Genomic DNA, 13,824 nt, shown 5'->3' on the forward strand with positions numbered 1-13,824 from the left:
GTTTCTGATGATATGCAGGGAACAGAGGTGATGATGCCTTTAGCTGAGGAAGAGAAGTATATCAAGGAGCCCGATAAAGCGTAAATAGAACTAACATTGCTTCATGTATATCATGTGCCAGGGGCTGTCACAGTATTTTCTTATATCCTATGCTTACTCTGTACCATAAGGGGAACCAGCCCAAATGAACACATACGGGGACTGAAGTCAAAGTAGTTAAAGAGCGCACTCAGAGCCACCCAGGACATACTGTGCCCACCAAGCCTGTGCGCTGATGTTTCCACTGCCCCAACTCTGCACTTCACTTATTGAGGAAGGCTTTGCTCACAATATAAGCAACTTTATTCTTCACTTTCTCCTTCTGTCTGACAATGAGAATGTCTTTCCCTATCTTTATCTTGTAAAGAAAAAGAGAGAAACACCTTCTTGCCTACCCTCAACATGGCATCTCTCCCTCCAAAAGTATCTCTGCCCTCCTGACTCCTCACACACTCCTACTCACACATAACATTATTTTAAAAGTAGCAAATGTAGGGCAAGGGGCAATGAGTCAAAAGTGGTGGCAGTCTGGTTCCAGGGCTGTCCTAGCCCATCAGGTGACTTTCAGAAATTGCTTGACCTCTCGACTCTAGTGTCATCACTTATAAAATGGGATATGGAATGAATAGTAACCTTTGCTTACCTCACAAGATTATCGTAAGAGGAAATGAGATAAAGTGCTTGCAAATGACACCAACAAAAGTAAAAGGTGCTATAGAATTATCTGGATTATTGCGCACTGTGGTCCATCAGACTGTGATCTCCTCTATGGGCTGAGGTCTGGTTGCCCTTATCTTTCAATCTGGAGTACCTAATTATTCCTGGTACAGAGTCAGGGTCTGATAAAGATGTTGAATCAGCAACAAGGACCACTACCACCATTGACACACATACACACACGCAAACACACAGGTATCCTTTCCTCTCTCTCCCACCATAATGCAGGCAAACCCATAATACCTCCACTTTTGGAAGTACTGCTCTAATCCTGGTGTATTCCCAAAACAGTCAGTTCCTGGAGGAAAACCAAGTGATTGTCACGCGCCTGGATGCCTCCACTGGGCACGTTTGACCAAGTGTGAATCCTCTCCTTCTCAAGGGAAATTGCTAAGCACTGAACCCCCAGACTCACCGCCCTCCAAGAAGCCCAGCTGGGTCTGCACCCCCCACACCTTTGTGCCAGGCATGCGACGTGGTGTTTTTTTTTTTTTTTTTTTTTCCCTCCCAGGAGCTCCGCCGCCTCTACTGCTGTTTTCATTGATGCCTTGAGCAGAGCTGGCATGTGCGACTGCTGAGAAGGGGGAGCGTGGAGCCGCGGGGGAAGCAAGTAAAAATAGCCTGGCGCGCGTCTCTCTGCCTGCTCTGGACGCCTTTAACCCTGGCCAAGGTGGGGAGCTCAGCAGCCACTACTGCACTGTGCGGAATCTGGCCAGGGGGTCTGCACCCAGTGCCCCCGCCCCGCGGTGCGGGGGCTTAGAGACCCGTGAAAACTTTTTTTTAGAAACCGAGAGGGGGGAGGGAAGAGCAGAAGAAAGCTGTTTCTTGCTTCCAGCGCTCCAGCCACCTGGCTGCAGGGACTGCTACGTGCCCACTGGTCCAACACTTTACAGAAGTGCAGCCTTGACTCTGAGCTATTTTTAGCAACCTCTTCCGCGGGTGGGCGATCAGAGGGAGGATGCAAGGGGATTAGTAAAGCTAGTTCTCTGCTGTGAAGCTGGGCGCCCTTGCGGGCTGGGGAAGAGGAAGTGTGAGGGGACCTTAGGCATGCTGGCTTTGCCCTAACTCAAGGAGACAGCATTAGCTACTGAATGCCCTACTGTTTTCAAGCCCCAGAGCGTGTTTGTTTTTCCGAAATCGACAATTGCCAGATGCATGCTGCTTCTAGTCTCTCCGATAATGGGGATTTTAAAAGCTTTGCTGCCTATGCTGTGGGGTAAGGGTTAGCTGCAGTTAAGACCTTAATGAAGAAGGGTCTCTTGTACCTTTTTGCATTCCAGCAAGACAGAGGGACAATCCCCGCGCCACACCTCCATCCCCGCCCCACGCTGCATATGGGTAACCATATGTGAAATGTACGGCAGCCCCACCAGACACCCGGCTATTAATAGAGCCCGGGAGTTTGCTCTCTTGTCTTTTTCCTGCCACCGAGTAAGGGATGATCTTCACACACATACCCCACTCCACCCCCACCTCGGCGCACCGTTTCTCCGGGAAGGTAAGGGGGCTGCCCACGCTGATCCCCTTCGTGACTACAGGTGCCTAGAGCCAACGGACTAGCCCAGTTGTAACGACAGCAGGGTCAGTACGAGGCCAGGGAACACAGCCTCCAGTCTTGAGACGTAAAACCCAGCAGGGCTCTTGGAGGCTCAGGGCCAATTCGAGAGCAGAGAAAGGGCAGCTATTGGGCTGCCGAAGGTGGGGGTCGGGGCGGGGGGGCTGGCAAGAGCGCAATTTGCGGAGCTAGAGCGACCTCCTCCAGGTCCGCTGCGGGACGCGTGGCGGCAGACCCCGCGTCGCCGCAGCCCTGGGCGCGCAACCCCCACCCGGCGCGGGCTCGGCTGCTGCAGGGGCGGCCGCTGTCCCTGGTCCTGAAGGGGGCCGCGGCTCCGGCTGCCTACCCGGGTTGAGCGCCCCCGAGGCCGCTCAAACGTTTGAGGGCTGCAGACCTCTCCCCGGCCCGGATCTGGGCGAGCGAGTCCGGTGGTGCTGCCCAAGTCCCATCATCACCGACTCGGTTCGGGCCCCCCAAACGGCCCGGAGCTCTCCGCGGGGCTGCGGGGACCGGGAGCTGGGGACTGCTGGAGCTTCAAGGGTAAAGAGGAGGCAGCGGCTGGAGACGGTCAAGGCGCTGCAGGGAGCCGGCGTGGCCCCCGGGATCACCCACTCCAGCTTTGCACAAAGCCGGGACGGTGGAGCCCCAATGCAGCCCAGAGAAGAGGGCCGGGGAGCGCTGCTGCCCAGGGTTTGGGACTTGGGGAGAGAGAAGCGAGCAGCGGGTGACACGAGAGGGAGACGGGGTGAGCGCGACTCTTTTGCATTTTCAAGAGGGAGGGGACCTGAGGCATGCACCGTCTTTCCCCCACCACACACACACACACACACACACACACACACACACTCGGCCGGCAGAAGCAAGCGGGATGGAGCCGGGGAAAGTTTGGCACTAGGTGCTGAGCGGCGGCGGCGGCGGCGGCGGCGGCGGCGGCGCGCGGTGGTGCGGGGTGGGCTGCGGGGTGGGCTGCGGGGTGGGCTGCGGGGTCGCCCAGAGCCCCGGGCCTCTCGCCTCCTTACCTCGGTGTTCTCGGCAGCGTTCTCCGCCATTTTCCTCCTTAGGAGCAGGCAGCGGGAGGAGTGTTTCATGCCCATAAGAGCCAGCAAGGGTTCGGTGATACAGGGATAGTAGAGAAAGAGAGAGCTGGTGTAGCTTTAAACGAGAGAGAGAGAGAGAGAGAGAGAGAGAGAGACGGAGAGAGAGAGACAGAGAGAGAGAGACAGAGAGACAGAGAGAGAGACAGACAGAAAGACAGGAGGGGGGGGAGAGAAAAACCCAACCCAGCCCCTCTGCTGGAGCGTCAGCCGATACAATCAACTACGGTTGAGTCTTTTCTGCAGTCTCCACTTTGTTTTATTTTCCTCCCTTCTCATCTGCTCCGGATTCCTTCACACAGTTTCAAGTGCTCCTCTCGCACCCGACCCCCTCCCCGCCCCTCTCCACCCGCGCTGCGGGCCGAGCCGGAGGGAGGCAGCCCCGAAGGCTCCGCGGCGGCGGCGGCGGCGGCGGCGGCGGCGGCGGCGGCGGCTCCTCTCCCGAGGCTGGCAGAGTCCGGCCGGCCGGAGGCAGCCACCAACTCCTCTCAACTTCTGCCGATCCGCTGGGCGAAGCAACACGCTTCCTGCGCGTCTCTCCTAGGGGCTGAGCCGGGTGAGTGGGGGCGGGGTAGGAGGTTCGGTAGGGCGGGCGGCGGCTGGGCGCACACCGAGGCCCCCAGCGCCCCCGGGCCCGCCGCCTCCCCGGGCTCCGGGGGTCTCGCGTGCACCCCCAGTCCCGGGCGCCGTGCACCGTGCACAGCTGCAGGGCAAGGGCCGCGCGGACGCCGCAGGGCCACGCGGGCGGCTCCGAGAAAGCAGGCGCGGGGCTGGGCTCTTGCCGCTGCTTAGCCCCGGCTGTGTGTCCTCCCACCCAGGACAAGCTCTGGGCAAGATTGGGCCATAGTTACCTCGCCCCCACCGCACCCCAACCCCCTAGCTCTTCCGTCAATCCTTGCTTGGTGCCTTCCTTGGCGAATTGCCGCTTCGGGAGCGAAGGGGTGGGTGTCTGGGTGAGGGAGGGTCCTTAACTCCTTCAACTCTAGGGCTGAGCCTGCCATCATCTCTCCCTTTTCTCCCACTGACCCCGTCCAGGCGCTTGGGGCTCCAAGCCTCTGTCAGGCTGAGAGGCTGCGCCAGAGGTTCGGCCAGAGGTGGCTTGGGAAAGACTGTGGGACAAAGTCAAATACATGAACCTATAGTCCTGCTACCCCTGCCTCAGTCTTCCCGAGCGGCCCCCTGCCCACACATTTCTCTTCTCCCTCCTCACCCCTCCCCCATCGTCACCAGATTTTGAAGTCCCTTTTATGGGAGAGAGGGAGGATGTCACGTACCCATTAGGATTCTCTTGATCCTTTTTTAAGGGAGTTTGGGCGGCAGCAGGGGGTGTGAATTTTTATACAATGCATTCCTGTCTTCACTTTGAGAGCTTCTTTTTCTCTGTCTTACTGGCCATCTGTCAGGCGGGTGGGAAATAGAACAAGGGGGGGGGAGGGCACTCTGTCTTTCCCTTTGCAACAGGCCACTCAGGCTGGACTTCTTCAAACACAGCTGCACTTTCAAGCTTTCAGCCCACAAGTCAAGGACAGGGACCTAAAAGATGCTCCTGAGCACCCTGGTTCTCTTCGCTTCATCCCTGTACTTACATAGGGAGATCAGCCCTCCATGCATGACCTGTTTGTTTTTATCATCACCTTTTGACTGCCAGGAAATGTGAGCCTGGTTGTCCTCAACTAACCTCAGAGTCCATTGAAGAAATGGGCCAGAATTTAAAGATGTCTCCATCACCTGGTCCTAAGGGAAAGAGAGGATGCATTGCAATAACAGGAGGAGGGTGAGGAGAAGTGGAAGAGTGGGAGTCGGAGAGTAAAAAAACTGAAAAGACAATGGGCAACAGGCTTGAGTTAATGGGCTCCTGCGTGTGTGTGTGTGTGTGTGTGTGTGTGTGTTGTGGAAGAGTGAATGTAAATGAAGGAATGAGCCTAACTCCTTAACCTTTTCCTCTCTCAGACCACAGACCCTGACTAGTGTTGAGGGTGAGTGAGCAGAATCTTTGGCAACTCCTGGTCATCCACCTTCCAACATACTGCCAACATGCAGAAAGTTGTAGGGGGACGAATGAGATGAATCTAAAGAATAACTTTTACCCTCTTGAACGCCCTTTTCTCTAAGCATTTTTCTCAGAAACAAAAGATTATGAAACATCTCATCCACTACCAATAGAGTCTCAGTACTCATACAATCAATGAAAATCAGACAGGATCCTCACAGCTCTTTAGCCCCATCCTCTCATTTTACAAATAAAGACCCTGAGATCAGAGAAATGAAGACATTTGTCCATGATCCTTGGAGCCAGCTGAGGGAGCATCTGAGAGCAGCTCCCCAGCTTCCTGACTTTCAGTTCAACACTCTCCCCCACCATACCCCACACTGCTTCTGCCTATGCAGCAATCCATTCTGTGACTAACCAGGGAGGAGGGGAGCTGAGACAAGCTCCCACCGAAATAGGCTGCTGCCTGTGCGTGATTATGTTGCTATGAGAACCTCAGTGGGTGTGTTTCCTCCGTTCTCTGTTGAAATCTTTTGCTTGGCTTGGCTTCTTCCCAAGCACAGACACAGCTCCCCTCAGAATGGGGAGTAGAGAGGCTGAGATAGAGAGCTGCATTCTCCTGGCAAGAGCTTTCCAAAATTCCAACCCATCCAACCCAGAGCCAACCTGGGGCTGCAAGTGAGAAGCTTAGGCTACCAAAGTGGTTCCATAAATGGCTGGAGTAAGCTCTCTTGAAAGTGGATACTCCAGTCCTCTGTTGAGCCCTTTGTAGCAGAGAGTTGTTATTCCTGCTATGCTCCCAGTTTTAAATACAAATTCACAAGCAAAAGAATTGTTGTCTTAAGAGACTTAAGTTCTGGGGTGCTTTGTTACACAGCAAAAGATTACCTGAACACTCCTCTCTTACAGTGGTGAAAATTAATGATGGGTGAAAAGTACCTAGCGCATAAGTAGGCATTCCCACTACCTCACCATTCACAGGAATTCAGTCTTTCTCCTTCCCTTTTGCATATTACCATAATTTTTACAATAATAATTTCTTCATTCAACAAAGAATTTACTGGACATCTGTTATACGCCTAGCTCATTAATAAACACTGGGATTGACGATAGGCAACAAAAGGTATTGGACTAACCATTGAGGAGCTCTGGATTTTGTCACCTTGAATGCTTTTGCAAATGTACAGAATTTTCATAGAGAAGCTTTAGGAAGGATTCTGATGGGATGCAAAAAGATACATGGGATGACAAGAGATATAAGTGGATCCATAAGAGCATCCCTAACATGTAAGTTAAATAGATAGTCTGGGATGATATGCCCTGCCAAGTAGAGGTGTCCTGAAGACACATTTCGCTTATGTCTTCAGTGCAACAAAATACATTGATTAGCACATGGAAAATGCATAGGATAATGGCTAGCTCATGATAAGACCATAAGCATTGTGTTAACATTTGCTAGGCCCTGTCCTAGGCTCTGAGTCAAACTTCATAGAGCACTTATTACATGCCAGAGACTTATCTAAACTTGATGTGTGCTTGTGCAGTTCTTTTGACAACTCTTTTGGGGGAGTACTTTTATTATCCTTAAAACACAGATGAAAGAACAAAAACACAGAGAGTTGACCAAGTGATAGATTCAGGATTCAAATCTAGGATGCTTTATTCTATAGCATGACTTTCAAGAGGTTAATCAAATTTTGTAAATAAGACAGTGGTTCTCAAATTTGGCTGCATAGTGGAATCATCTGGGGAGCTTTAAAAATATCAATCCTTTGGTTCAACCTCCAGAGAGGATGATTTAAAATTATCTAGTTAATTCTAATGTGCAGTCATGGTTGAGGACAATTGGATAAGGATATGTGGAAAAGATGAAGGGTCTCACAGAGAAAGAAGATCCCTAAGTTACAGAAAGGACCACCTAAAACTATAGGAACCCCCACCAGTATACAAAGGTCCATCTCTAACACAGGGGTCCTTGAAACCCATAAAGTTCTTGAAAATGGAAATGTGCTGATGGTTGAACCAGCATTCAAAAGTTGGAATGAGACTCTTGGGAAGGGTTATTAATTGGAAAAGTTATCTAGCTTTGTGAGATGCCACAGAGAAGTGAATTTCCTACCAATGAAGAGTTTGGTCAGCTGTATTATTTGGCATAGCTGTTGCAGTGGAACTACAAACCCTAAAAGATTGAGCAAGGCCTTTAAGGTTCCATCCACCCCATGCAGTGACTCCAGAATTGTCTCCTTTCATTTCTGAACCCTCCAGGAGGCGAAGATTGTGTAAATGTTCAACTTAAGGAGACAGTCAACACTTCCTTTGTTGCTTCCCAAAATCCAGTGTCCTTGCCATCAGGATGCAATGTCTCTAACTTGCATACCATGGTGTCTGGGAAAGCTCAGACTCTGGCTCATTCAAAAATAAAAGATGTATAAGGTATGTCATGTGGCTTCTCCCTCCTCCCTCTAGAAGAACCTCACATGTGACCTGGGCTCACATATGGCCACAGCACACTGCAGTGAATCCATGGCTCCTTCAGAATCAGGCCACAGATGTGATCCATCACCACTTTGTGGCAGCTCACCCAGCAGTGTTCTTAGTATCTTCTGGGCCAGATGGGAGCCAAGCCAAGGCTGCAGCAGCCAGCTAGCTACCTGGCTGAGCCTCCATGCAGACCCACACCTGGGCAGTTCTCCTGCACAAAAGCCTTTGCGTCCTATTTTTCTAACCCAAAGCCCAATTATTTCTTGAACTACATCCCAAAGAATAACTTGCAAAAGTGTCACCAGTACCTGCAAAATTTGGATTTCTTTTTTTTTTCTTTTACCATTAAAACCAGGATGTTATTTCTTTCTTGCTGTGATAATGCCTGAGTAAATCAATTCATCATTGTATTGTCCTGGATATAAAAGCATTTGGTTTGATTATTCTAACAATATTTGAGAAGCATTTTCTTAGTAGTTCTACATCAATAGCTAAATCCTTAGAATTCTGTGCCCCTAAAAAACTGAATAGTATTGTTCTAGTCTCCTAAAAGACTGCCTTTCTCTCAGGATGAGGAGAACTCAAAAGATATCTAGGCTTTCCCAGTGGCCTATGATGGAACTGAAACTTCTTCAGGGAAAGGCCCTGGAAGAGGGATATAATAGTAGAACCATAAAGGTATTAAAATAGTACTTGTAAAATGCTATCACAACAGAAATTAGCTTTTTCCTCTTGGTGGATGTTATAAACTCCATTCCTCTCCTCCTTTTCCAATCTTTAACAAAGGTTCAACTTCTTCTGGAAAATCCCTCCTGAATCCTCCAAGGCTAACTAGAAATCAATTCAGTTTATCCAGTGTAATAACTCAATACACATTTGCTTCCATTAGCCCTTATATTAAGTACTAGGATCCAAGCACTGTGCTAGGCATTATGGACTAAAAAATGAAAAGATGTATCCCTACCCTGATGACATATATTCTCCCAGGAAGAGTTGGTAATGGATTCAGGCCCTTTCAAGGGTCATATGTATTGGTTCTAACAGGTTAGATAGACCTATAATCATTGGTTTATAGTCACAAAGGTCCTGCAAAAAAGTATTTATTGATATGGACAGAGAGATCCTGGAGGCTATAAAGTCTGGACCAGAAGCACAGTAGCCTCCACTCAAAAAAGGCTGGGGACACATTCTCCATCAAGATTCTAAAGTTCCTGTGTGCCCCTGAAACTAAGAAGTTTTCAGCCTTGCTTCTTCCCCATTATATACTGATACATTATATACTGATGTCACTTGAGACATGACACATTATGACCTGCCCTAGTGCAGGGCTGATCTCTGGGGTCTCAGGGATAGCCCCACCTGAAAATGCACAGTGAGTGGAGGTAGCTAATCAAAGCTGTGCTTGATTCCATCTGTTTCCTTTCTGGACTATTTAACCACCCTTCTCTCTTACCTTCCCAGAAGAAAGAACATGGGTTTTGTGGTCTTACAGACCAGTTAAACTCTCCATCTGTGTGAAAATGGCTTAATGGTGATCTCTCTCTGATAGAAGGGCTGTGACAATAAAATGAGCCAATGTAGATGAAAACACCTAGCATAGTTCCCAGGAAATAGTGCTCAAATAAAAGTCCTTCCCAGCACTCCATCATATAAGACCATATACGTATGTGGAGGAAGTGTCACTGTGGGGTCAATGGACCTGTGCCCTGATCCTAGCTCCATCATTAAATAGATGAGTGGCTTTGAGAAAGTCACTTTACCTCTTGAGCCCTTTTCTTTAAAAGAAGAAGTTTGTAGGAGACAAGCCCTACATCCTCTTTCTGCCTTGCCATTTTATGCATGGTATAAACTATGATTCTAGCCACACCCAAGTCACATTGAAGACTGGTCACATGCATCACAAACCAAAATTCAACTCCGATGGTCAAAATAAAGGCTGAAGAGTAGAACAGCCTCTCCCTTCCACTTATAAAGGTGATTGAGTGGAAAGTTACATTCCTGTCAGGTCAGAGATTTATAAAGGAGACTTGTAGGTAATGCTCATGACCATGTTTACTCCAGCACTGGGCTTTCCAGAAGTCAAAAGCAGTTCCTCCTTTTTTTTTTTTTTTTTTTTTTTTAAACAGTACTGCCTGATTCTAGCAGCCTCAAAGACTGTAACCAGTGACGGGCACTAAGGAGGACACTTGATGGGATGAGCACTGGGTGTTGTACTATATGTTGACAAATTGAATTTGAATAAAATATTTTTTTAAAAAGACTGTAACCAGTCATTATAAATGGCCATCACCTGATTTCTCCAACACTTGTCAGGGGATAAAGCTCAGTGGGAGAACCAATGAATTTCTTCTTTTTAGTTTTTTATTCATTTATTTGAGAGAGAAAGCAAGAGGAAGAGCACAAGCAGCAGGGAGCGGCAGAGGGAGAGGGAGAAGCAGACTCCCCCTTGAGCAGAGAGCCTGACTCCAGCCTATCCCGGGACTCTGAGATCATGATCTGAGCCAAAGGCAGACACTTAACCAACTGAGTCACCCAGGGGCCCTTACCAGTGAATTTCTTTTTTTTTTTTTTTTTTTTTACCAGTGAATTTCTTGACAACACAGGCTACCAGGTTGTAGTCAGCATAACGCCATCAAGTCTCAATGATCCATATTGATGGCCGAATAAGGTAAATCAACAGATTATCCAAAAATTACTTCTCTTTGACTCATTTTATGTATCCAGATACAGTCAAATAGAATTTCTACCTGTCTAATGATTCTTGGCTCCAAAACATATTCAAATTAATGTTCTGTTCCACCGGACACAGTAATGGTCACAGATGATGGTCCAGAAAGCAGCCAGCTTTGTTGCTGGAGAAGCCAGCCACAGTCTGTATCTTACCAGAAAGAGTCCACTCTATGGCTAATTCACCTGTGGGAGAACAAAAATCAGTTATCATCCTAACAAACTTTCCTGAGTCAGATTATTCAAGTTATTCCACAGGAAAAACTACATTAAGATTAGGTGATATTTTAAAATCACATGGCAAGAGAAGAGTGACTTCAATTTCTTGGACCATCCAGATATGCACTTAATTCAAATGCAGTTGTGGCTTCCCAGAGGGAAGGATATCCCTCTCCTGGGATGGAAATACTATTTGCAAAGCTAAGAGTTGTCTCCTGGGGGTGTGGTTCTTCTCCTGGGGCCTCACAGAAGAGAGAAAGAGCCTAGTGACCTCAAAATAGTGACTTCCAGCCAAGTGCTCACTCTAGACCAGGCACTATGCTAAGTGAATTCTGCACACTACCCTACTGAATCCTCACACCATCCCCAGAAGTTAGCTGCATCATTGCCTCTGTTTTATAGATCAAGAAAGGACAGCTCAGAAAGGTAAAGAGCTTGCTTGCTCAAGTCACATACCTGGTAAGGGGTTGAAGCCTGTGTCTTTCTGACTCCACCAGTGGAAAGAGCACAGATCTCAAAGCTGCCCAGGCCTACTTTTCAGTCCAGATTCTTAACATTTTTTTAAAGATTTTACTTTTTTTTTTTTTTTAAAGATTTTACCAGATTCTTAACATTTTAACTCTGTGACTTTGGGCATAATCCTTCACTTCTTGGAGTCCTACTAAATTTCCCACCTGGAAAAAAAAAAAAAAGGTGGGCTTGGTAAAACCTACTTTAGGGTTTTTGCAAAGTGACTGACCCAGAATCAGGCTCATTGTAGACCTCAATAAATGGGTGTGATGGTATACAGCATGTGGCCGGATGTGACCGATTTAACTCAGCAAAACTGCATCTGCTGTTATGTTACTCCCCGGCACACAAAAAGTACACCTCACTCCCAGAGGCCAGAGTATCTGTCAACCTGACAATGGCTCTAGACAGGATAACTCCATCTAAATGGCACCTATCAACCGGTATTCTTGCTGCAGTTCTTTCTGTCACATCTGCTTAGTAAATGCCCTAAGTAGTATCATTCTGGGTTGCATACCATATTTGCAAGGATGGAAGATGTTGATTTTTTTTAACTTCCTGGAAAACTCTGTTTATGCAGTGGCCAAATATGCCATACAACTACATCAGAACCTAGTTAATGCATCCTGAGAAAATGTGGTATTAATCACAGGAAGGAAGGAAAGACCCAGCATTTTAGCAGGTGGATGGTGGAGGAAGAAGGGGAGAATGATATACAACTTTGCATGTATGCCCTGGCTTTTTTCCAGCCTGCAACAATGGCTTTTTCTTTGTTTCTCTCTTTCTTTATTTCTTTCTAATCTATACCTATATCTTTTCCTCCTGGCCCCTAAGCCAGATCCTAGAAAGCTCAGGTTCTGGTTTCCTGCTGGGAGGCTCTGAGCAAATCTTGTCCTCTTCCTTATGCTTCATTTTATCCCAAGTTAGTTAAGACCAGATTGGACTTGACCTTCCTTCCAGTGCTTGGATAATGGGAGTCCTTGACACAGTTCTTCTTACTGTTCTTTCCCAGACTGAGTTTGGAACAAACTCTCCAGTCCTATAGAATCATGATTTTAATCTGGGTAAGACAAAGGGAGATTGGATCAGTGAACTACCGGACTTTTCTCTAACCAGAGCCAAAATCTCCTTTCCTTGGCCCCAGGATCAGAGTTTATTTTTGTCTATTGGCATGTTAGGCAGGGTACAAATGATACAAGAGGAATTCCAGTATAAGCAGGCCACTCTAGCCTGTGTTGCACTACGTAACAATTGCCCCAAATTCCTCTTCTCGGCCTCTCTTGTTACAGAGAATCCCTTACCACCTTCTCCCTTTTTAAATACCCTCCTCCCAAGGGTCCCCAGGAGACCCTGAAAGACCACATCAGATATACTCACATTTGAGTCTCCTCCTCCTCCTTCTTCTCTATCTCTGGCTTCCTTTAGCTCATGTCCAGTGACCGTGAAGTGGCTTCTAGGAGCCTTGCCATTGCCCATGTTGGCAACATCCCTCATGAGGATGCTGACAGCTGTACCAGGATTTCTGTCTTCTAGCACACCCAGCAATTTCTGGATGTAATGGGAAGCAGGAGCAGATCTACTGAGCTCCCAAGCCTACTCCTTCACCCAGTCTCATCAAGTCTCTTGGAGGAACAGCCCCTCTGCTTCTGGTCCGAACTCTTCCATTGCTATAGGAGGGCACAAAGGCCAGTGCTGGGGTAGGTAGATGACACACCATGCCCCATTGTTGTTCAATTTCTTCCTCCCTTGTCTTCCACCGACAAGATAGTAGTATAAACTCCTCCATTCTTCAGCCATAAACAAAAGTGCCCATGCAACTCATGTAAATGAAGTCTTGAGGAAGAGGTGGGAACCTGGCTCCAACTAAGCCTCAATGCTCATTACAGAGAAAGCCCTAGGATGGGCATCCTCTGATGGCAAATGGGTGTAGGTAGCACTGTCCTTCCTTTGGGCTTCCAAACATTTGTTCATGCCTTGGAAAGGGAATTTCTCACGAATGTGTCTGGATTCTTATTTAGTTGGATAGGTAAATAGTAGCATTTATGGAACGTCTACAACAAAGTAGACCCATTCTCAAATCAGTCCCAACTTTGTTGTCTTATTTCAATGAACTCCAAAATTTCTCTGCCTTGGCTTCCCCTCCATACCACCATGCTGTTGACTATTAACGCTCTTGGAGAAATAACCCTTGCCGTTTATTAGCTATCAGCTGTTGGTGGCCTTCCCAGAGGTATTTATATTTCAAGAAATATAAATGGAAGTCTACCTCACCTCCAAGTTACAAAAGAATGAATCTCTAATGGTGGAAGGTCAAGCATCAGTAACAGACTGGTAGGAACATGATTTGGGGTCACTTTTCCCTTTTTAAAATCATTACACTTATTTCATTCTTCTGCCCCTCACCCCCTATAAGTTCTGGCCTGGCTTACAGTCTATAGAGAAAGCATGGTGCTCCTTGCAGGAATAAAGCACTGAACTTTAATAGGGAGACT

At 47.9% G+C, this 13,824-nt stretch overlaps 1 protein-coding gene and 1 long non-coding RNA gene across 5 annotated transcripts in view; one reads left to right on the forward strand and one right to left on the reverse strand.

The window, feature by feature from the left end:
• The window catches only part of PRMT8 (protein arginine methyltransferase 8), a 93,311-nt gene extending 89,524 nt beyond the window's left edge, over positions 1-3,787 (reverse strand). For 2 of the 3 annotated variants that reach the window (XM_049102802.1, XM_049102800.1), the window contains exon 1: positions 3,331-3,787. In XM_049102802.1, coding sequence (XP_048958759.1) covers positions 3,331-3,405 — 75 coding nt within the window. In that variant the 5' untranslated portion in view covers positions 3,406-3,787. Of the gene's footprint in view, positions 1-2,657; positions 2,904-3,330 lie in introns of those variants that run through there. The other variant, XM_049102801.1, reaches the window with a different exon arrangement.
• The window catches only part of LOC112669042 (uncharacterized), a 33,701-nt gene continuing 21,726 nt past the window's right edge, over positions 1,850-13,824 (forward strand). Inside the window, exons 1-2 of one of the 2 annotated variants that reach the window (XR_007406567.1) lie at positions 1,850-2,254; positions 3,708-3,961. This is a non-coding gene — a long non-coding RNA (uncharacterized LOC112669042). The remainder of the gene's footprint in view (positions 2,255-3,707; positions 3,962-13,824) is intronic. The other variant, XR_003142030.3, reaches the window with a different exon arrangement.

The sequence above is a fragment of the Canis lupus genome, chromosome 27, assembly GCF_003254725.2.
Source record: "Canis lupus dingo isolate Sandy chromosome 27, ASM325472v2, whole genome shotgun sequence".
Lineage (NCBI taxonomy): Eukaryota > Metazoa > Chordata > Mammalia > Carnivora > Canidae > Canis > Canis lupus.